Source organism: Aethina tumida, chromosome 1 (assembly GCF_024364675.1).
Source record: "Aethina tumida isolate Nest 87 chromosome 1, icAetTumi1.1, whole genome shotgun sequence".
NCBI lineage: Eukaryota > Metazoa > Arthropoda > Insecta > Coleoptera > Nitidulidae > Aethina > Aethina tumida.
The window spans coordinates 79,308,189-79,332,763 of record NC_065435.1 but is presented as its reverse complement, the minus strand read 5'-3'; the positions used below and the strand labels follow the sequence as shown (position 1 = coordinate 79,332,763).

Here is a 24,575-nt window from a genome sequence, read left to right as displayed (position 1 = left end):
ATTTACTCTTATTATTGTACGTATTATATAATAAATTATTATACAATCAGCATTTTTATTTTCTCTGACGAAATTATTATATTGCTAAAACCTATATTTCACATTCTATATTTAGGACAAACAATATGGATCATTAAAGAAAATTGAATGTGGGAAGGAACAGATAAAACCCTAGATAATTCTCACAAAACATATGTTTATTATTCCGGAAATATTTTTAATGATGGTGTTATTTCTACAGACGTTTTACAAAAAACTTTGATGAATATGAACGGTGTTGAAAATACATACTGATTAATGAAGTATGTAAATGAATGAAACTAAATAATCTTTTTAGAAGTTTGCGAGTATTATGTTGGTTAAGGTTAAGGTGTTTGTTTATTATGATAAATCGACTACTTATGCAACAGTGAGTATGTTATTATAATTTGTCGGATAAGTTGCAAAACACCCCGTATAGAATGTTAAAAAGAACGGTGTGCTAAAATTGGATTCGGCGGGCCAAAGCTTGCATTCAAATCAATGGGAACAATTTCAAACAGCTTTTATAGATGCATTGACTTATTTTTAATCTCGTTTCTTCTTCTTATACTTATAATTGTTGTTGAACCTTTCATTTTTTCTTTACGTGGACGAACACTTGCTAAAAATGTTAGCCTAACTAAAAATTAAAGTAATTACCTCAGAGATATTTTTCCAAGATTTTAGTAATAACATATTACGTGCCCATTGTAAAGCCTAAAGATATATATGTCAGTAACACTGCAATGTTGTGTAGCCCTTTCACATAAATAGGTATTTTCCCTGTAGAGAATACATTAAATGAAAATAATTCAATTCTCACTAACTGTAACTTTCTGAATGTGATGCAGTGCAATTTAGCTCAATCTTTGTGAAATTCAAGGTATGTGATTTTAAGATTCGAATATTTAGTTTTTTTTCTAATCATTTTGCTTATTCAATAAAATTTGGTTAATTTAAATGTAAGGATTAAGAATGTTTAAGATAATTGAAACTTTTTTTTAATTAATGACCACTGATAAATGTCGCTAGTAAACTTTTGTTAGTGGTGAACTGGTTAAGTTAATAAAGTTGAAGATGTAGTGGATATGGAAAAAAATTAGTAATAATTAGTTATAAAGTAATTAGTAATATAATTACAATTTGTTTTAAAAATATTACCAGTTTTAAGTATTTTGTTATTTTAATATTATTGTATTAATTATTATAAGGTTGTAAATAAAACATAGTATAAGGACCTAAATAATACATTCATGGTTTTAGTTGGTGGATGAAAACCATTTAGTAATTATTATATATTACAATATATTGTATTATAAATATGAGGATTTTACCTTAGAGAAGATATATTTACAAATGAGCAAGCAAATAATAATAAAATCGATTTATATAAAATGTATATTAAAAATTTTAATTCTTTTAATTTCTTGATTTCAATTTTATAAGGTTAAAATTTAAAATCCTATAAATTTAGATTCTTTTTAAATCCGATTGGTAAAACTTGATATTTTAATTTTTTTCACTTAAAATGATTTAATTGAAATGGTTCGTTTTATTTTTTGAAGCTTAATTTTTTAAATTTTATAAATTGAAATTACTAATTTTATTTTTTTCGTTTACAAATTTAAAATAATTTATTTTAGATTTGATATTCTTAGATTATTCTTAAAGTGAATTTAAAATAAGTTTAATAAATTAGATTAATGATTAATATATAAAATTTTTCAAAAAATAGTACATAACATGTTATGTTATACATTTAATTAGTAAAGTTTAATATGTCTTTTGATTTAATTTAATATTATTTTTATTTTTTTAAACTTTATACAATATATACAAGAATTTAAAATGCTATGAGTTAAGTTAAATTTGGAATATTACAAATTTAAATTATTTATTATTTTTTAATTTAATTAAAATGATAAGATAATTATTAAAAGTATTTAAATATAATATAAATATGTATTTTTTAATTTAATTGATTTTTACAATTTTATAAATTTTATTTGTTATTCATATATATATGCAAAATATTGTTTCAGTAAAAATTTAAGTTTTAACGAGTTTTAAACTAGATTAAATGTAGATAAAAATGTTTTATTAGGGCGTTTTCATTCAAATTTAGGTCAAAATGAATTTTAATATAACATATTATATATTAAAAAATTTAAAACTTAGATTAACTTTATATTGTAAGATATTTCAATTAATATCAATTTTATCTAATCTAAACTAAACTACATCTTGCAACATCTTCGTGTATATTAAACGGAACAATTAATTTAAATCAATGCCAAATTCTACAGTATCAATATTTACTTCAGCAAATTTCTCTACCCTTTACTAGAGGTCGCTATTTATTCTAATTGTGCAGCAACTGAAAATTATCAGAAATTAAATATTGTTCAGGAAGATAAAATTATACGACAGTTATACAATTTTATTAAGAGACCAAGGAAAAAATTAAAATATGATCATAATATATTTTATATGTGTGATAATTTTGTACTTGTAAACAATCAATTTTTTATTATACATGAAATTATTATGTTTCATCTATATTGTAGCAACAACTCCTTGTGCCCATTTCTTTAAAACATAGACCATTTAATTTATCTAAAAAAATCCTTTCAGTAAATTGGCCCGTTCATAAATTCCATCTGACTTGAAAATATGTTTATCCCTCGTGCATAAACTGAGTGTAGATAAAATTCGTCATGCAGCAACATCTTATTTGTCGAAGGTAAGTGGGTCCTTGAGTCAGACATCGGAATAACATGGGAGATGTTCTTTCCCTCATTTTACTAGGACAAATACAAGAATCAACACGCACACACTGGGGAAATCTCCGATTTCCGGCTGAGGGTATTTATTATTTTTATACACGAGCCATAAAAGTAACGCGACGACTTCAGTTAAGTTCTCGTTACGTTTAGTGCCCGTTTTAACGGTATAATTAACTTGTAATAATTGTTCTAGTTTTATGGCGAATATAAAACGTAGAACAGGAAGTCGAAACGTTCAAATCAAAATGCCCAGATTACAAACTTTACATCCGGTTAGCCGATAATTTCTGATTAAGCGATAATCACGCGAATTTGACGCGTCTTCGTGGTTTACAAATCAAGATTATAGTGTTGCGGATTCCGATCATTCTCTGCATTGTGACCGACAAAATTTCCACATTACAAAATCATTGTCTATCGCTTAACGATTTTATAATTAACTGTAGTTTAAATACGTTTATATAGAGAACCGAACACAATGCACGACAGATATTAAATTATTTAATGGAAGTTGTTTACTACGAATACTGCAGGTTTATTAAATGGCTCATACTCAGTTTGGGGATGAAATGTGTATGTGTGTGAGTGTGGGGGTCCAATGTTAATAACTGGAATATGTCCAATGGAATTTATATAGGTTGACACTGTTCTAGCCGGATTTTATTAGAGTGATGTTACATGAATATTGTGCATGTACATGCAAGTTGTTGCATTGAAAAGCTCTTAAATCGCTATTATTATATTAAATTTTTATTTTATGTATTTAAGTAATTATTTATCTGAAATTTATTATCGACAATTCCTACGAAAATGATCCGCAAAAATATGTAAAAACGTATGAACCTGCATAATCGTTAAATCTCTCGTAATATTATAATCGGAAAACCGTCGCAACTTTTCTCTTTGATGACACGCGGTTTTACCACCGCTAAAGATCGTTTCCATGAAATCGATTTAACGTGTATTGGAATTATCACGGTCGTTTTGCCACCGTAATAATTGCACTATGGTAATCTTCATGTGAAATCTAACATTTGCGTTTCTATAACACGTGTGAACGCTTGTTTACAACGCAGAACACGGGATTGATGTATGTTTTATTACTATTATCGATTTTGTTATCAAATTTTTTTTCTCCAATGAAAAACGAAAAAGAAATTAGTCCAACCCAAGTTTATAAATACCATCAGAAATCATTCACATTTATAAAAAATTCTCTTGGAATAAGAATGGTTTGTTTCTCAAGGAGTACGTGTCATGGCTTGGCCAGCACAAAACCCAGACCTCAATATAAACCTTTAAGAAGAAATTGATCGGAAAATCCGTGCAAAAAGACTGTTCAATATGAATGAACTCTACGAAGCTGTTCAAAATCACTCATAGAAACAATTATATTTATGTTATTAAGAATAATGGGAATGTTACTAAATACTAAATAAAAGAAGGCTAAATGTACGTAAGGTTGTTTTATTATAAAGTTGCTCTACTTTTGATCCTTGAATTTTGTTTAATATTAATAAATACCTAAATAAACTCACTAATAAACAATTATACTGCTGTATTGTTTTATCAAACATACTGCATAATTGACAATAATATGTATATTTAAATGTACTCTTTTATCAAGACAAATAAAAATTTCTATAGCTATATAACTGATATAAAATAAAAAGGATGAGAAATGTAGTATTATAAAATAAAACAAAGAGTCAAAAGTAAAGGAATAAATACCTAGCTTTTAAATATTTTTTATTAGTATTTAGTAGCATATCCATTATTTTTTATTACTTCTTGACATCTTCTTTTCATGGAAGAAACAAGGTTGCTTAGAAATAGAATTCCAAATAGTATTAATAGCATCAAACAATTCATCTGAGTTTGTATATTTGCTTGAGTGAGCTTTCCTCATGTTTAGATTTCATCTCCCTTAGATTTTCTGTGGGGCTTAGATAAGAATTTTGGGCTGGCCACTTCATAACATTTACATTATTGGAACCAAAAAAGTCTTTGATAACTTTGGCTGTATGTTTCGGATCATTATCTTGCTGGAAAATTCACGACATATTCACGATAGGGCATATTTTCCTCAGTTTATGGCAGCATAAAATTGGTAAAGGATGTCTAAATATCGAATCCTATCAGTTATTCCATTCATTTTTTTCTGATGGTCCCATTCCAAACCGTGAAAATGAGTCCCACACCATTATTCCTCCAACCCCATGCTTAATTGTTCTCAAACAAACATTTTGTTTGACTGGACGTCTAATCCATCGAATTCCATTTGATGAAAATAAATTAAATTTACTTTATCAGAAAACAATACGGTTCTCCATTTTTTTAGACCAGTTTAAGTGCTTCCATGCAAACTGGAGTTTGGTAGCTCTAATTTTTCTTGAATTGAAGGGTTCTATGGCGAGCCTTCTTCGATATAAATTATTTTGCCGTAGACTACGTCTTACGGTACAGACAGATACTCCCAAATGTGAATATTTAGTCCTAAGATCTTCGACAGTTTTAATCTGGTTACATTTGGATGTTCTTGACTAGCATCTTCAGAGGTCTGAATATACTAGCGAAACGTCAGGAAATAATTCCAACAACCGTCGTTATATAGGTTATAAACTCGAACAACTATAGATATGAAAACAACGGTCACGAAAGCTTTAACCTTTATATGTTCTTACAATACTCCGATCGTTAGCATTGTTAGTTTTTCTCCGTAGTCCAGACTTAGGAAGTGTTGCTACAGTTTATCTGTTAGAGGCTCGAATTGTTCTTGACATAAAACTCTGAGTTCTGATCTGTACTTGCAAACAACAAGATTTTTAAGATAATTCGAGAAACTTCGTCCTGTAGGCATTTTTATCTGACTTTACTTAGTATTATCAAACCACCGTATGCATAAACAAACTAAAAGTAAATGATTAATGACGGTGTTGCTTTACTTTTGACTGTTCAATAAATAAAAAAATTCATAAAAATGTTATAGAAATGGATTCTGTTTAAATTCAAGTGTAATATCAATCTAATTATAAAGACAATGTCTAACAAAAATATGGTTCCTTGATAACATCCTATTTGCTTTTATTAAAATTATGTTTACTGCTCTACTTTTGACTGGTACTGTATATATACAAACTGAAATAATAATTTCAGTAAGTGATTTCTGATTTTGTTTTTTATTTAGTTCAGCAAAAATGAACTTGAAAACTAAAATCAAGTGTAGTACAGTTACTGCACAAATGTGTACTGCACTTTATGACAGAAAATGAAAGGGTTCAAGAACAAAGACGTTCAAATTTGCATTAGAGATGAAAGGAATTTATGTTAGTTCAAATTATAAACCGTAACATTTGGACAAACCTAGTAATTCTCGTGCATGTCGTTTGGAATGCGTGGTGCTGATTTTAATTGAAATTCTTTCGAAAAAAATCACCCGTCCCCACAGATTCGGTTTAAAACTACAAATTGCCGTTGAGGTTTTTTTTTTTGTAAAACGTTACGTAAACATCTGAGAGGAGGTGTGTGTATGTGTGTGTGTGTTCGCCTTTGACGTGCGAATATTAACCAAATATCTTGGGACATTCTTCAGGCGCGCTAATTAACGTCTAATTGCCAATTACAATATTTATGACCTTAGACTGCAAAGGTATGAAATTCTGGCTGCACAAGTTCTCTTGCAATTAGTACGATTAAATTTTTCGTCTAGTCGAAATGATTCAAGGTGGTGTTAAAATAGTTTGTGTGTTATTAAAATTCCTGCGTATAATGGAAATGTCTAAATGTAGAAAACTTTGCATGACACAACGACTATACATTAAATGTACTCATTTCGCTCATTACATAATTTTTTAGACAAAATTCACGTACTATGCGATTTCCACATGATAAACTGGTGAGAGGATTTTGATAGTTCATCAATGAACCCCATACTCATAAATCTGATTTGACAACTTTATTGAACGATAAAACATAATAATTTAACAATTTGTAAACAACAGCTAATGTTTAGGCAAAGCGATAGGCGACTTCACAGAACCGACACGACAAAAATTTCATGTTATTATAATTATTTTGTTTTATCTTTCCTCGGTTAATTTTAGTTATTTACTATACTATATTTATATTAGTATACAAATTTAGCAGTAGTTATTAAACGACCAAATATTAATCAGAAAGTCAAGCTTCAAAATGAATCGTCACGTGTTTCGTACACACATTTCCATCTTCGCAAACTAACGAAATTGATACGGGCAAAACAATTGGATGAAAAAACACAACATAAAAAAATAAATATTGTATGACATTTCTTTTTACAATGATACACCGTATAGTGCTAATTGATTCTCGTTTTTTTTGTATCCAGGTCGAACACGGTTTCTGACACGACGTCAGCAACAGGTACTTTTGATTTCCAGTCCGTCTCGATTTCACATTCGGATCGGTCGTCTCGAAATTCAATATTTACAACATCCGATCTGTTATTCGGGTATGTTTTACGTAATGCATTCGAATTAATGTCAGGGTTGATTTGGGCGGTTGCTGCAAAAGTATTCTTGTTCGTTTGTCTAATGGCGCACTCTTTTTGCGGCCCTGCCAGTTCTTTTCCTCTACACCAGAAAGAGGAAGAGAATCAACAGGCGGCGCAACGTTAATCGAATTGCGGCAGCAAATGAAACTTGGAATTATGCAGGGCGATTACTTGCAGGAAATGGAAAAGTGCTAATCGATATTAAATGTCAATTGAAATTAATTTTTAGTGATGTATTGATATCTGAAAATCTCCCTGCGTTTTGTACAGTTTGAAATGTACATTTTTAAAACGGTAGTCAGAAAAATATTAGTTTTATTCGTAATAAAATAATAAATTGAATTTAATGTTAAAAATATTCACAATTTTATATGAATAATAGCAAAGATACAGAACTATAACATATATGTAAAACGCATTGATTTAAATATGATTATTATATAAAAAGTTCTTATAAAATTACATTTTAAAGGTAAAAACACAAAAATAAATCAATTAAAATATGTTAATATTATAAAGTTAAATTTAAATATTAATTATGTACAATTTACATTATAATAATATATAAACTAGTAGTGGAAAAAGTATATAAACTATTTACCTATAGTTAAATATCTTTATTTTAGATATTATTTAAAAATATATTTTTAGGTCTGGAAAAAGTGTGGGAACTTGATTTATTTTGTGAGAAAGAGATCAATAATTAAATATTTTAAAATTCATTCTGGTCTTTTTATTTTTCTTTGATAGCAAAGGTTTTCTGAAAGCAATTCTTAAAATTCTTCATTCATCCGATGATCTCTCAAGGTTCTATTTGTTATATCATCGCCAAACTGTTTCGAAATTTTCTCATTTATTTTTCGGTGCCTACCTATTTTCAGAGCAGGTTTATATTTGAATTGTGTATTATATTTTAATATAGATATATTATTGTTGTATTTGCAGTTTTACTAATATTTAAAAATAAATTGAAACAAATTCACCAGTTTTTGTCTAAAGTCGATTATGATTACAATTACTGTGCGTAATAACGACAATTGTACATGATAGAATTTATATATTTCGTTTCAGCCGTCCATTTTTAATATGTTGTATAATATATAATTATATAAAACAATGCTCAATAAAAAATTTAAAAATGTAAATCGATAAATAAATACGTATATTCAAATGTAACTTAAAACACTATGAATTTAAATTCTTAATAAAATCGATTATAGCTAAAATTTAACTGCTAGTAAATTTAAAATACATATAGGATATAAACTATTTTTTAGATCTTATATACTATGAGTTTGTCAAAATAATCTCCTAGTAACAATTATAAGCAATTGATATATCAATCGGAAACCATCTGATCATGCACGACAGAAGCAATAAAAGTCTTCAAATTTGCTTCGTAGTGAGAATATTTTACCATCTCTGTCATGCATGCTATACCTCTCAAAATCCAGTAGAATCAAAGGCTTTCTTTCCAATATAATATATAGTATAATCATTTTATTAAAATGTTATTCAATTGGGTATTTTACGCTCCACTGTATAGCAAGAAACTTAAAATAATTAAGATTTTCGAAAAATACGTTTTAAATAATATTGATTTTTCATATGAAGCAACATTAATTATAATTTAAGCTCAAGTAATTAAACTAAAATCATAAATCTAATTAAACAAATCCGCTTTAATGGTGATGAAATCAAACTAAAGAAAACCTTATATAATTGAATATACCTTTTTAAATGGGAGCAAAAAAGAAATCTTTTGGATACCATAAAAAGTAATTTTATGTCATGCAAAATAATCAGTGATAATTTATCAGCACCTTGATTAATTGTATTTTCTAAAGCATTATTAGAAATCGCCACCCTTTTCATTCGTCCGTTTTACATTATTACATCTTGAGAATTGAAAGCAAAGCTCACCTGTTGTGCTCAATAGACACTCAAATGAGACTGTCTTAATTATCTCCAGTTATTTATCGCAAGCGGGCTTTGCGAAGAACTTATAATGAGCACTTCTAAGATAACATATTAATAATATTGTTTCTGCATCGTTGTTTCGTGTTTCCACTTTAATTGGATAAAAGTTACTGTTTTACATAAGCCATACGTCATTTCATTACTTAACAAGACCCTTTGTTTATATGCGTTCAATATAATTTTTATTTCAAAATTCTTTTGGAAATAAAAATAAAGCAATTAAAATACATCAGATATACAGATAAACATTATTACAATTATTTATTTACACTGTTACGAACAAAGAATTAATAAAAATATAATACCACAGAATTTTATCCATCAATATCGATTTCACTTCTTCGTTAAATATACAAATCTCAATTATGCTTCCAACTCAATTCTCAATTTCCTAAACTAACCTCTGTTTAAATTTTTCAGTCTCACATCATGTATTTGACTTTACACAAGATGAATATAATGTGAAACTGTTGCGGGTTCCTTTGTTATTTGTTCACGATATTCCTACCTGAAAATGCTAATTATTACCGTTAATTAATTAATTAACCAATAGAGTTTGGCACTTTTGTAACATTCGCCCTTTGTTCGCTTTACAAGAATTGCGTTCCATTCTCCATTAATATCATGCAGAACAATTTGATTTTAATTAATCGCACTAACCAGAATTTGGGTTCTAGACAATTGCACTTTCAGACTTGTTAATTGCGTCCGCATGTATGTCTTACGTGCTAAGGGCGGCAGTGATTTAATTTGATTAAGTTACGGGTAATGTTAACGTTGGAGATGTGTGTTTTGGTAGTGGTGATGGCGGTGGTGGTGTTTTTGTTCCGCATTTGAGTCCGTCAGTTTCAAGTTTTGATTTAATGCAAATGTGCAATTGAAATCAAATGATGCAAATCATTTTAATCGGAAACTTGAATATAACTTTGTTGCTGCATGTTTTATAGTTTAATGTTGAAAATGTGTTTTATTTATTTATTTATTAAAATATTCAACACAAAATCCTTCGACAATTTTCATTCAATTTTATTTTAGATAAAAAACTAAAGTAATTTATATAAATCATTTAGTATTAATATGTATATAAAACTTAACAATTTGTCTATGGTATTGTTATAATTGTAATAATTCAAAATTTGTCCATGTCCAAAATTTCTTAAAGTTTTGTATAGATTATTTAAAAAAAAAAAATTACACGTTACAAATTAACTTTAGTTTTAAAACTGAAACAATTAATAAAAAAATTATTAATACAAATTCTAAAATATTATAAAATTGTAGTATTTTACGAGCGTCAAACATAATTTAATAAATTTTTATCTCTTAAAACAAAGCTTGTTTTATCTTTATGGCAATATTAGCTACGTTTTATTCGAACTTCGACGTAAAATGTGAAATAAAAGCACGTCTGGCGTATCCGCATTATAGTAAAAACAATGTTAATTATTTAAAACGGCGTTAAACGTCAAGAAATTTAATCGATTACTTTAGAAATTTCGACTTTGCAGAAGAAAGGCTATAGATATAGATTGATTTTCTTTTTGTGTAAGATCGGGATTTCGGGATTATTATATTAGTTAAAAGTAACAGGTATTTTTTTCTTATAAATTTGTGCAGATTCCAGATCCAACGTATTTATATAATCCCATTTCGCTACCTTTTATTTAAGTTATGGAAGTCGATGTTGATCTGAACTTTTAAGGTGTATTTGGTTTACAGGAACTCGATTACATGGGAAAACCAATTGTTCCTTACAGTTATGTATTAAATTCTTCTTTTACTCTTATAAATAATAATTAACATCGATTTGCGATAAAACAGAAGCCACGTACATGTTTTACGATTGACATTCGTATCAATTTATAACAGTTTTACGACAATCAAGAAAAAAACAAATTGTCTTGTGAGAATAAAACTTTGTTACACCGCATAAAAATATCATATATTGCGTTTTGAATTTTATTCTTTTCGTTAGTGTGGTAGTCGTAATTTAAAGCCGGGAAAATTGTTTACATTTGGAAATTGGGAAAGTGGGAGCTTCAAATCCAGGATTTCCACTTAATTATGTAGTAACAGAAAAATTCTTAAATTTACTAAATTATTTTTGTGCGAATGGGTTAATTTTATTTACACCGAGCGATCCTCGAATTGTAAACACTTTTCACAATGATTATTTATTAATTAATGTTAAGCATAATTGTTAAAGGTAATTTAAAAACAGAGTGAAATTGGGACACAGTTATTTGGTTATTTATGGTTTATGTGGTTATTTGTAATATAGATATGACATTCACCCAAAATAAATATATTATTTTGCATTGTGTATAAATTACAGTTAATCGTTACTTTATTAATTTATGTATTATTTGTAAAAGTATATTTTTGAATTATTTTGTTAACTAGTATTGTTTAGATCAGCGGTTGTCCTTATGGGACATAAGGATCGATTATTAAAATTATGACAAGTGCGTCCCGTATAATGTATACTGTGTAATGTGTAATGTGTAATGTGTAATGTGTAATGTGTAATGTGTAATGTGTAATGTGTAATGTTTAATGTGTAATGTGTAATGTGTAATGTGTAATGTGTAATGTGTAATGTGTAATGTGTAATGTGTAATGTGTAATGTGTAATGTGTAATGTGTAATGTGTAATGTGTAATGTGTAATGTGTAATCTGTAATGTATAATGTATAATGTATAAAAGTAGTATAAAGTATGTAATGATATATATGTTAATTATGTCTAATAGCTTAATTCAGATCAACATAATTTATTATTTTAATGTAAAAAATTGTTAATTTGGCCGTTTGACAAATTTGTATATAGAAAAAATTGTATACTTATAATTTAAATGAAAAGTTAATTAAAATGATTAGTAATCCAACCACGATTATTAAATTATTGATTTAAAAATTTGGCGAATGCGTAAATAAATATTAGGTATTTGATTCGAATTTTATGAATATTATATTTTTAATTTACATATTAAACACTTTGCATCCCCAATTGTGAGTCAAGTTTTCACCTGGTTCGGCCGCATAGCTGACTGCAGGTAAAAAAGCGAAAAGAAAAACGGTGCGGAAAGTCTAGAGGCGTTGGGATTGGGCGTCGCAGGCGTCGCGTCACATCCAGGAGAACGTGTCCGCCTATATAGAAGTGGGTCCGCGCGAGTCCATCTCACTGTTAAGCGTGCTCCAGAGGTACCCGATCCTTCCCGCTCTAGTCAAGGTGAGTAACTTTTTTAAATTTATTTTTTAGTTCTTTTTTTTTAATCTGATGGTGATAGTAGGTTTTAAGGGTCGTTTCCTACCCGCATTTGTCGTTTTTGGGTTGTTTGTTCGGATCAAACGTTGTAAACTTGCGTTTAATTTAATTTTATTTTAATTCTCGGTATATTGTTCATGTTAATATTATATAAAAGCGGTATAAATATATGAATATATGTACAGAAATGGATGATTCAATAAATATAATTATTATTATGTATTATATGGTAATTGTAAAAAATGACTTAACACATTGAACACATGAATAATTGAAAATTTTAACTTTTAGTGAATACTTTTTGAATATGTTATCAATACATTGCAGTCAAATAAAACATATTTTTAAAATATATATTTCTATCCCCAAAAGATACGTAAAATATTTTGTTAAACTTAAAATTAAAATTAAATTAACTGAAATTATGTTTTTTTTAACAATTAGGAATAAATAAACATATTAATAATAATAAATGCAAATTTTATGTATGTACATACATAAAATTTCTATTAAAAGTTTAGAACATCATAATTTTGATATTAATTATTTTAGTATTAATTTTAAAATACATCGAGAAAATATGACTGCGTAAATGTTTTAATAATAATATAATATTTGAATACGGCAATAAAACTTCCCGTAATTTTTTAACTATAAAAATTAAAAATTATAATTTATACCTTATTTTTAATAAAAAATTCAATACATATATATTTAAACTTGTTTATTTTAATTTATTTAAATTTGTACTTTTAAATATCCAATGCATTTTATATATCACTTTCTTATTTCTTTTATTAAATACATAAATGTATAAAATATTATTTAAATTTTATTATATATCCAATCATAATAGAATTATTATTAATTTTTTAAGAAGTTACGAAATAGTTTAGACCACTTAAAATGTACATAGACTTAAATATATTGAATGTGTAATTAATAAATATTAGAAATTTTGGAATGTTCAGAAATAATAGTTTAATTTTGATAATTATTATTATATGCGAAAGAAATATTTCACAGTTATAATTATAATTAATTATAATTTGATAATCCACAATTAATTTTAAATTATTGTATCTTTGTTGAATTTTGAATTTTTCATTTTGGTGCTTTCTATTTTAATTTTAATTAATCCAAATTGAATTTTAATTAAATATTTCCAGGTTAGTTATTTATTTTTAAATAATACATATCATACATACATGCTAACACGTATATTCTATTAAAAAAATTCCAAACAAATATTATTAAATTTAATTGAAACATAGCAGAACAATTGCCAGTCACAATCACACATCGCTTCAACGAATGTCAATTAACTTCGACCACACCTGTTGTACCACAACACAATCTAAAAATATAATTCGAATCAATTAAAAACACACATCGAACTTCCATCTATTCCTTTTTACAGTTGCAAAATTCCTCGGCAACTTGTAACCCATAAAGAACAACAAAAGTGTCAGGTTGTTCGACGCATTTCCCAGCCGAGATTATTCCATTGCGGCCACTTCCGATTCCACCCTCATTCAAACCCCGTTTTGCCACAGTAACACAGTTATTATCTTGGATTCGTTTCAGATGTCAGTTTGTTTGATAATGAGATTTGTTGGAAAAAACTGGTCTGAATAACAAAACTATAGAAACCAGTTAAATTTTATATGTATGATTTTATGTGATGAGGGGTTGATGTTTATCGCTTCAAAACTGTTGAAAACTTGAATTCTCTTAGTTTCACGAACCGTTTTTGTCCTTAATCTAAAAGGGTTTAATTTTATGGCAGCTTGACCGAATGTAGTAAATCTCTTTAGGGCGGTATTTTATTCACGTAATTCTAGTCGAAATTGTTCTTTACTTCTGACTACGTTACGATTTACGTTAATATTGTCAAATTCAAAATTCAAATTACTTTTCATTATTGAAAAGCTATTTGAATAATAAAACGAAGTAATAAAAATTAAGATAATTAACGATGAGTAAATAAAGTTTATTTCCCTACTTCAGAGAATACTTAATTTCGAAACTTAATTTGCACCAGTCACTTTGAAACAGTCGTTTAATATTGGATGCACACGATTTAAATGCGGTATAGTTTAAACAGAATACGAGTATAAACGCTTCGTTAAATATTGTCTTCGAATTTTTAATAAAACTCGTAACACAGTTTAGAGCGCAAATTCTGTTTTAAGTTTCATTATGTACGTTTTTATTACTGCGAGACGAAATGAATTGGATTAGACTCGAAACTTTCATGATATGATGCTTGGAAGTTACTTAAAATTAGTTTCGGTTACACAAAACAACTTTTTAGACCATCAGAAAGCCCATAATTTTGGTTTAAATAGTCACGATCCGGACTGGTTTCGGTTCCAAACGTTCCGTATGTGAATTTCCGTCGCTTACAATGAAGTAACGATTTACTTGTTGAATGAATGACTTAAATATCAAACTCGTGCGGTTTCGGTTTATACTATGGCTTATTTCACAAATCTGCAGATCTATATAAAAGAGAATCGATTCTCTTAGTTTCTATTAATTCATTTCGTAGTGTAAATATTAAAACTAGAATTGCTACAAATCAAGTAATATTCATGTGCACTCGATTATTATTCTTATGGTATAAAATTTCACTAATAAATTAATTAACTTCACACTACTTGTATAAGTAGTTTAATTATTATTGAATTAAATATTTAATAAATATAGACTACGTATTATTATTAAATAAAACAAAATTTGATAATGATGCATTAATTATTTAATAATATTTTTTGTATTTGTCCCTCTATTTATTACGAACAAATGGAAAATTATTTTAAAAAATTAATGTTACCAAAATTTATTATTTAAGATCTAAAATATGATTAATATAATAATTATGCTATCAGATTAAAATGTAGATTTTGTTTAGTGCACTGTTTTAATCTATTCACATTTAAATTTGTAAAAAGAACACTGAAAATGTCAAATGTCACATTTTTATCAGAAGTTAGCGGAATATATGATAATTTACTCCGCCAAAGAAAAACAATAACTTATCTCATATTCGGAGTCATTTAACTTTTTTATGACTATGGTCGTTGGTGCGTGTTACAAAAATGTAAGTAGGTTGGAAGTTTATGTTTTGATTAAATTAGGTCCTATTAAAATTCCATCCGTACGAAACAGCTTGAATACTAATAAATTTAAATTCCATAATTCATGTCACCGAATAATTGGTCGTGTCTTATTAGAAAAAAATGATGTCACGTATAATTCATACAAATAATTAATTGATACAATCTTCGTTATCAGTCGGATAACGAGAATATAAATGACTGTTTGTTTTATTAAAAACATTTCTCACACATGCGACACACCCGTTACAAATTAATTAAAAAGTGGTGCTTCTTTTTTAATTTTATCCTACGGCCGACGTAAAATATTTATGAGAATTTTATTGGTTATTTTTTTTCTGCTGCAGATATGGAAATGTAATTTTATTATCTTCAGTTATCCCATATCAAATGGATCAAATTTGATTTCGTAGGAATGATATTAGGATACGGTTGGGTTTATCAGTTTATCCATGAATTTGATTCGTAAGAATTTCAATTACGAAAAAAATTTAAATGTAAATAAGAATATGCCTATATGCCATATTCTATATAAAAACGGAAATTGATAATTAAACAATAAAATAATAAATAAACATGCATTTTTTAAAAGGCAAAATAAAACTATTTGAATATATAACAATATAATATGAAATATGAAGAATAAAAATAAAAAATTAGACAAGATTTTATAGTTTTCTTAAACAAACGAATTAATTAATAATTGTGAATGAAATTTGAAACATTTTTATAAGGTCTTTCATAAAAGTCATTTTTTAAAGAAGCACTGATACTCAGCTTTTACGCCCACCATTAAAAACCATATTAATCCCGGTTATAATTTCTAAACGACTTTTTACCATTCTCGCACTTACTTAACTTGAAAAACTTCGCCGAAATTCCCATTTCAACCCTTCTGTTTCATATCCATTAGCGGTTTTCTTACCTGTTTATGAATATTCAAATAAGAAAGTCGCTAAAAGACAAATTACATAATTGGGAGAAGACAAATAAATTTCTCTCAATGTGTGAGTGAATTAAAATTTAATTTGTTTGTGATCTGTATTGATATGAATAATTTGTATGTTTATTCAAAAACAAAATTTAATTGAAACTTGGTGTAATATCAACGAGATAAAAATGTATAGATTATGTTAATAATAGGTAGCTTTTATTTATATATAATCCTTATATCAAAGAGATAACATAATAAATACGTTAATAAGTTACACAAAAGGATTAAATCCAAGAACTGTGGGAACACGAACACCATTTATAAATAAAACTTTTTGCCACAGTTACTTAACTAGAACCGGTAACAAAAGGCACAAGTTTAACAATTGAAATCTTTTGGAGGGTAGCTTCAAAACACAATTACGTTCTGATAATTAAATTCAAACAATCTAAAATGCCATTATGGTAATGTCTTCGAATATTATTTATTCAGATCGCTTCGGGATATTTTAAATATATCAAATCATCACGTGTGGTTCGTAATTGAACAAAATTCAATTATTGCAATCAATTAAAAATAATTTACGATATAAATTTTGAGAAATGGCGAATGCGCAAATATTAGTTTTTAAATAAAGTTAAGAAATAAATGTAATTTTTAATTTTTTAATAACATTTAATAATTTTAATATTAAAAAACGAAATCTAAACATATTTGTAAATATATTTCTGTTCGTTTATGTATTTAAATATAAAGTAGGTAACGTCATGGTTTTTTAATGAAAACATTACTTTTGGTTTTTTAATTAATTATTCATATACTGCATATTTTACACTCCTGTACCTTTTTTTAAATTCCACTTTCATTATCCTCGTATCTTTTGACAGGATTCAGATTATTTAATGAAAATATTACGACGTAAAAGATTTCCATAAATAAATAACGAAAACCGTCTACAATACACGTTTTTTACTGAAATCTTTTTTGTAATTTCGAACTTTGTTACAGGTGCAGAAATTCATTTTTCAGATATACTTCAAATTCACGTTTTGAAAACAAAAACGAATTTGAGAGAGTGTGAAAACATTATTGTTGTTTTAGGTAGAACATATAACAGTGTCAAGATTGTAAAGTAGGTAAGACGTTTTGTCACAGGACCTTTTAATATTGTCCGAAACTAAAACGATTAGGACTAGGTCCTTGTAGAGTCTCGAGTGGCAATATATTCCCTTTACGAAATCTGATCTCTCCATTAATTTCAGTCGTTTTCTCATCTGTAATTAATTTCACCCTTAACGGTTTGTGACGGAAGCCCGAATAATTACCTAAATCCACTTATTGTCAGCTTTCGATGATTGTAATTATACTAATGGATGTTTAACTAACCAAAAACCGTTAAGTGCAATAATATAAAAATGGGGACATTTGTTACTTATAACTCGTAAACGAAAACTGTAACATACACCAGGAACAAAAGTTGGCATTAGGAGTAGAAAATTTAATAACGACTCCGGAGAACGTTGTAAATTATCGTCTCGAGTTACAACATATAAAAACGGATACAGTTTCGTAATACATTTTATGAACAGTTTTTAATTACTGGATTAGATTTTTTATTAACTCAGGAGCCTTTTTAAGGTTCTGTTAAATGCTTAAACAGAAAGTTTAAACGAAAAAATTCAGTTCATTGTGTGAAAAATAATCCTCGGTAATTATTTTTTTCATACCAAAATTTCATATTTATTTTTTAACGATTTAATCATATTGGCCTTTCGAGTATTAACCTGAAATGCGGGTATTAAAGTGAAACTAGTGCTTAAATAATGCAATTATACGTTATTGATTTTGTTAATCCACAAAGGTTAACAAGGTGTAACTAACTAATAAGCTTTCTAGAATATTTTATAAAAAAATCTAAATTTATTGTATATCAACAAATATTTTTATTATGAATGTTTATAAATATTTAATTGTATTTAAAACCATCAAACCAAAAGCAAATTTTACTGATTAAGGGCAACAAGTTGTCCATGCATTCACTCAACTCGCTGCTTTATCTGACTTCAAATATTTATACTATCTTGAATAATTTTCAGCGTGTTCGAAGTTGAGTAGAGATATTAAATAAATCTGCAGATTTATGTTTAAAGTTTTGCAGTTTATCAAGAGCACTAAAAGTTTTTATCCACTCTTGAATAAGATATACACCTTACACTAAAATCACCGCATATAAGAAAAAATTATTAAAATTATCTATCTATCTATCTATCGATAATGATAATTAAAAATGAAAAACTTCATTTAATTTAATTTTGCAAAACATCTTCGGTTTATTTACGAAATAAATGATAAAAAACAAGCACAAAATTACTGCGTTCAGTTGCGGGACATCAAAATGCATGAACCATCGGAGGAAATTTCAGCGTCGTACTTCCTCTAAAAGCTTATATTAGCAGAAACCGAACAGGAAATTTAATTCTGATGAACGTGGAGAAGACGGTCCGCCACTTTAACTCATCAAGAACAAGATGTTGGGAGACGGGTGAATTTTTTTTACCCCTTGTTTCCGGAACATGTATATTGCCAGGTGTATTGGGGTTTTAAAGGGATAATTTACTTAACAAAGTAACAAGCCATCCATATGTAGATAAGATGGACAGTAAATTAAGTGGATTTTTTTTAATTTATGAAAGGTTAATATTTTTGCACTACATGTACTATTATATTTTTATTATTTCTAGCGCTTTAATAATTTTTCTCTCGTAATCTTAGATAATCAGGAAAGTCTGTTAATTTAATCAACCTGCTGCATGTATATTAAAGTTCATTATTTTAAGTAGACGTTTAATCAGCACATAATATTTATTTTAATAGAATTTTATGGACTTAACCTTTTATACAATTAGTTATACAACTTAATTTCTTTTTTGATTTCTTTTTGAAGTTAAAATGAAGTAAAAAATTTAAATTGTTTTAACCAACTTAAAATGTTAAAAGAATTTTTTAAAATTATTTTAAAATTAATGTCACAGATTATTATTAATTCTTTTCACGAGTCAACAGTAAATTCAAAACATGAAAAATAACTTTTAATAAAAACGTGTTTGAAAAAAGTTTTTAATTTGAAACAAGTCGCGAGACATAAATACACGACGTGCTTAGTATTAAAATCTGTAAATTAAATGCATGCAATTCATCTTAAGTTATCGCAAAAGTTTTCACACTAATAATGAAATGAATTTCATTAAAAATCCCATGCTACCTAATATTCGATCATTTAGAAAAATTAAAACACATATAATCGTTTTATGTGCAAAAAGAATTTCGTTGTAAGTATTATTTCGCATTACCTAAATCCATATCACTTACAAACGTTATTCCGATTCAACCTTGAGCTTTGACAAAAGACACATTAACAGCGTGGAAAAATCGACACCGTTGGGGAGAAACCAATGGCAAAAACAATTTTCGCAGCCGGTCTCAATCGATGACTTTATTGGCCTTCCGTTCGGCAGATTGGCAACTCGATTTTTAATACGCAAACTGCACCGTTCCTAATTTATTTGCCCATTCAACTGATAAAAATGCTACGATTAATCATCAAATCGAATTAACTGCCATTTCATACTCCGAAAAGGAGATGCCGGAATCTGATTAAATCTGACAAGTAACATCTTAATTTCTTATCAATTAGCCGGCGAACCTGACGGTTGAAAGGTGCGCGACTTGGCGCTAAGCTTTTCACTTTGCACAATTAGACAACGCAAAAAGCTCTTTTCAGATGCATTATTTAATTCGACGTGATCGAGTTAAGTGTAATTACTTTGGTGCTAGCGAAATATTACGTTGCAACTTTTAAAAGGGGGTGAATTTACTTGTGTTTATTAACAAAGGAGTGGATTAGTATCGATTCGAGATGAATCAGTTGTTTTTGTTAAAACAAAAACGAATCATTTATAAAATTGATAAATTGGCTTTGTTTCACAACAGAATAAATCCATTTTATCAACATCCGTCTGACTTCCTAATTTAACCAAGCCTATATTGAATAAGCCCCACGAAGCAAATATCCAATTAAAAATGTTGTTCTTCGTGCAACGCGTCCGCGTTATCGAAATAAAATTTGCGCCACGTGAAAACCAGTAAAAAAATCTCCATCCACTTTACGATCAAATAACGCGCACTATTCTCTAATGCAATTTTTATACGTTCAATATTGCGCTTTGAAGGTACGCCGAGAGCGTTTATGCGAACGAACGAAATAATGTAATAACTGTCTGATGTTATTAGTCATAAATAACACTTTGCGTGGCCGAAACGCGGAAAAATGACGACTAATGAGTCGTTAAGCGCAAATTGAAATAACACAACGGAAATCACGGTCCTGTATGTGATTGACGGAGTTTCATCATAACGATTAATAAATCGTGCACAATAAGTAATTTTTAATTTTAATACTACATACTACCGTAACATTATACACATGAGCGTGTATAATGTTTGATTTATTTGAGTGGTGTAAAAAATATTTCCCATAAAAGAAAATTTGCGTAGGTGTTTACCATTCTAAAATGGTAAAGTAACTTTCACACGCAGCACATTTATCACGGACTCTTTGGATGAAAAATGTAACACATCGAAAATTCGCGGTATGTTGGCGCATTCTACCACCGTATCAAATCGCGTGTGATAAATCGTTTTAATGTCGTAATGTGCTTCTATTGAAGTTTATGAATAAGTTGGACAATAGTAGAGCGATTCTTCAACAATATCCGTCTGGATTTCTTGTAATCGCTTTCAAGTTTGGCACTTTTCAACTTATGAAAGACGACATACACTATCGCTTATATGTAGAGCAACTTTAGCAATTTTCATTTGTCTTGATAAAAGTGTGCGTTTAAATAACATATCCATATTATTGTCAGTTATGCAGTATGTTTGATATAAACAATTCAGCAATATAATTGTTTATTAGCGAGTTAAGTTAGGTATTTATTAATATTTGAATAATATTCAAGGGTCAAGAGTAGAGAATTTAGAATATTTGAGTGATTTTGAACTTCTTCGTAGAGTTCATTCATATTTGACAGTTATTTTGTGTGGATTTTCCAATCAATTTCTTTTCAAAGGTCTGTGTTTTGTGCTGGCCAAAATATTACACGTACTCCTTGAGAAGCGAACCATTCTTTAACTAACTTCTTAGACTTGTGTTTCAACACGACAACGAGTGCTAAATGGAAGGATATGATTCTACAGAATGTTACGATAAACAAAACGATCCATTATCTTGTCTAACTTACCCAATGGGTCCATGCAAAACCCAGAAAAACATCCCCAAACCACAACACCTCCTCCACCATGATTCACAGTGGGATTTAAACGGGATTCGCTGATAAAAGTGTCGCGAACAACAAGCGTTTTTGTTGTCCTGATCACAGCTCTGTTAATTTTGCGTTTTCTACGACTTTTCGGAACACATTCCAGTGTATTCCTTCTGTTAAAATTGTAAATCATCATCGAAATGATCGATTTGTCTAAATTTAAATCTACTAAAATTTTACTCTGTTTTTCAGCATTCCGGAACTTTTCTACAATTTGTTGTTTAATTTGTATCGATAAATGGACACATCTAGGCATTTTTAGCTTTAACGATCGATGACGGACACAGAAATAAATTATAAAATCAATTGTATTGAATATAGGGTTTGGTTGCTTTACTTATGAACCCTGTCCGAAATAAAATGTTGTATAAAAATTATGTAAATAAAGATATCCGTATATAAATTGAGGTACGAAATCTTTAGGCACTTATTAATTATAAAATTAAATTAAATTAAAAAGAATTGTGCTTTTGATAAAATTATTATGTTTTTAATTTGTTGCTCTACATATGAGCGATAGTGTATGTGTATGTACTTGACATATGGCGAAAATAAATTTACTGTGGAAATACTATTTAAATTTTTTGAGAAATTAAATAGTCAATTTACAGAAAATAGAAACAAACGTTTGTTTAAACTTACACATACGTAACAGTCAGTTGTCAAACAAGTTTAAGTTATACATCTGCAGGTTAAACTTGTCTGAATGGTTTCAAATATAATTCACTCGAATTGTATGGAATATTGAACTGCGTTTAATTAAACTTCTCGGTTCTTTTTTCACGAACAGGTCACGCTAATTTTAAAATTTATTAATTTTTGTCGTTTTGACGCTTACATATTTTTATAATATGTATCCTTTTCGTATAATAAACTGTGGCAGTGATTTGCATTGCAAATACGCAAATTTTGATTTTTATTACAATACAATTAAAAGTTGGATGCGTGTTTCATGAATATGTATGGTGCAAAGGTACTGCACAAATTTTATTTCGAATCAATTTTTGTTATGTTATTAATATGTTAATCGCATTTAATAAATGCCGCACAGATGTTAATTTTGATTTTAATATCACGGATTATTCGTTACAATATTGCCCATTAAAATGCTCTTATCGTAAAATTAATACAACTATTGAAACCACGAATAATTAAAAGTTATTTGGAAAGTTTATCACGTGTTAATTAAATTTAAAAATAAAATAAACGTTTTGAACGAAGGCAAAACGAAATATTATTTAATTAATAAAAATGATTAATTATTGATGTTGTTTAATAAATGTAATGAATTTATTTCAGATAACAAGGCAATAGAACAATGTCGTCTGAAATTCCAGTATTCTTAACCAAAGCTCTTCTCATCCTGATCGTCGTTTCAGTTGCTGTTGCAAATGCCAGACCTTCTCACTTCGGTGAAAATAACCAGGTAAACAAATAAATAAACAAAACTTTGTCAAATTATTGTTCAATTTATTTAAGGTTTGAAGAAATTGCTTCAATATGTTTATTAAGTAAATAAATTTATTATTGGCCATGTATGTGATAGTTAATTAGATCTGTTTGATCAAGCACATTGCGAATGTGACATAAGCCTCTTTACGTTTGATGTACAACAGTAATTGTACAATAATTAGAGACTGCTTAGTCCCTGATGATTATTGTGTTATTGGAGAAATGTGTAAACTATATTTCCTCTTATTACCAGGCGGTGTCTGAACAAGAGAGCAACAACAACATACTGGATGGCGGCTTGAAACCGTGGCAATACGAGCAGCTCCTCGCCCAAGCCCAACGTCTGGCCGAGTTGAACGGCAACGACCAGGATGCGTTCGGGTTTGAGCGTGCATTGCGCAGCAGGAGCGATGTCAAGCGTCAGAGTCGCTACCGTCTCTGCTACTTCAACCCCGTCAGCTGCTTCAAAAAGTAGATTCGATGTTAGTTGTCGGTTATGTTTCGTTTTCGATGATGTAATATATACATATATTTATTGTTGGATGTGTGAAAATATTTTTGATTCTGTAGCTTAAAAGTAGCAGGATTAATAAAGTACTACTAAACTTTTATATAACGTTTTATTTGCACAATTCAATATATGAACAAAATATGATTATTTAAGCTTTAAAATTATAAAAGACAGAAAAAATATCAAATATTGCAAAACAAGAATATTAAAGTAATTAAAATAAAATAACAATATATTATTATTGTTATCTATTCAATAACGTAACAGAAACTATTTAAGCCTATAGAGGTATATCCTTTATACAAAAACATAAAGAAACGCCGTTTTTTCATTAATTTTAATTAAAAAAAATATAAAGTTTGTTAGAGTTAGAGTTACCTTTTTTATTTTGTTGGAGTTGGAGAATAATCGAAACTAAATTACTAACTAGAATTATATACTAAAATAATTATACATACTAACCTTAAGGTTTAAATAATTTACTCAATAACAGTTTTTGATTATGTCTTCATATTTTAATTGGTCCAAACCCAATTTGTCAAATATAAAAAACATCTGAGGCTTTCCATCGATTTTCTATTGTTGTAAAA

General features: G+C 28.2%; 1 protein-coding gene across 1 annotated transcript; it reads left to right on the top strand.

Moving 5' to 3' along the window:
* Positions 1-12,474: 12,474 nt before the first annotated feature.
* Positions 12,475-24,091, top strand: LOC109608991 (uncharacterized). The gene is made up of 3 exons (XM_020025582.2): positions 12,475-12,549; positions 23,322-23,448; positions 23,728-24,091. The coding sequence occupies exons 2-3, from the start codon at positions 23,341-23,343 to the stop codon at positions 23,947-23,949; spliced, it is 330 nt and encodes a 109-aa protein (XP_019881141.1). The 5' UTR covers positions 12,475-12,549; positions 23,322-23,340; the 3' UTR covers positions 23,950-24,091.
* Positions 24,092-24,575: the final 484 nt, after the last annotated feature.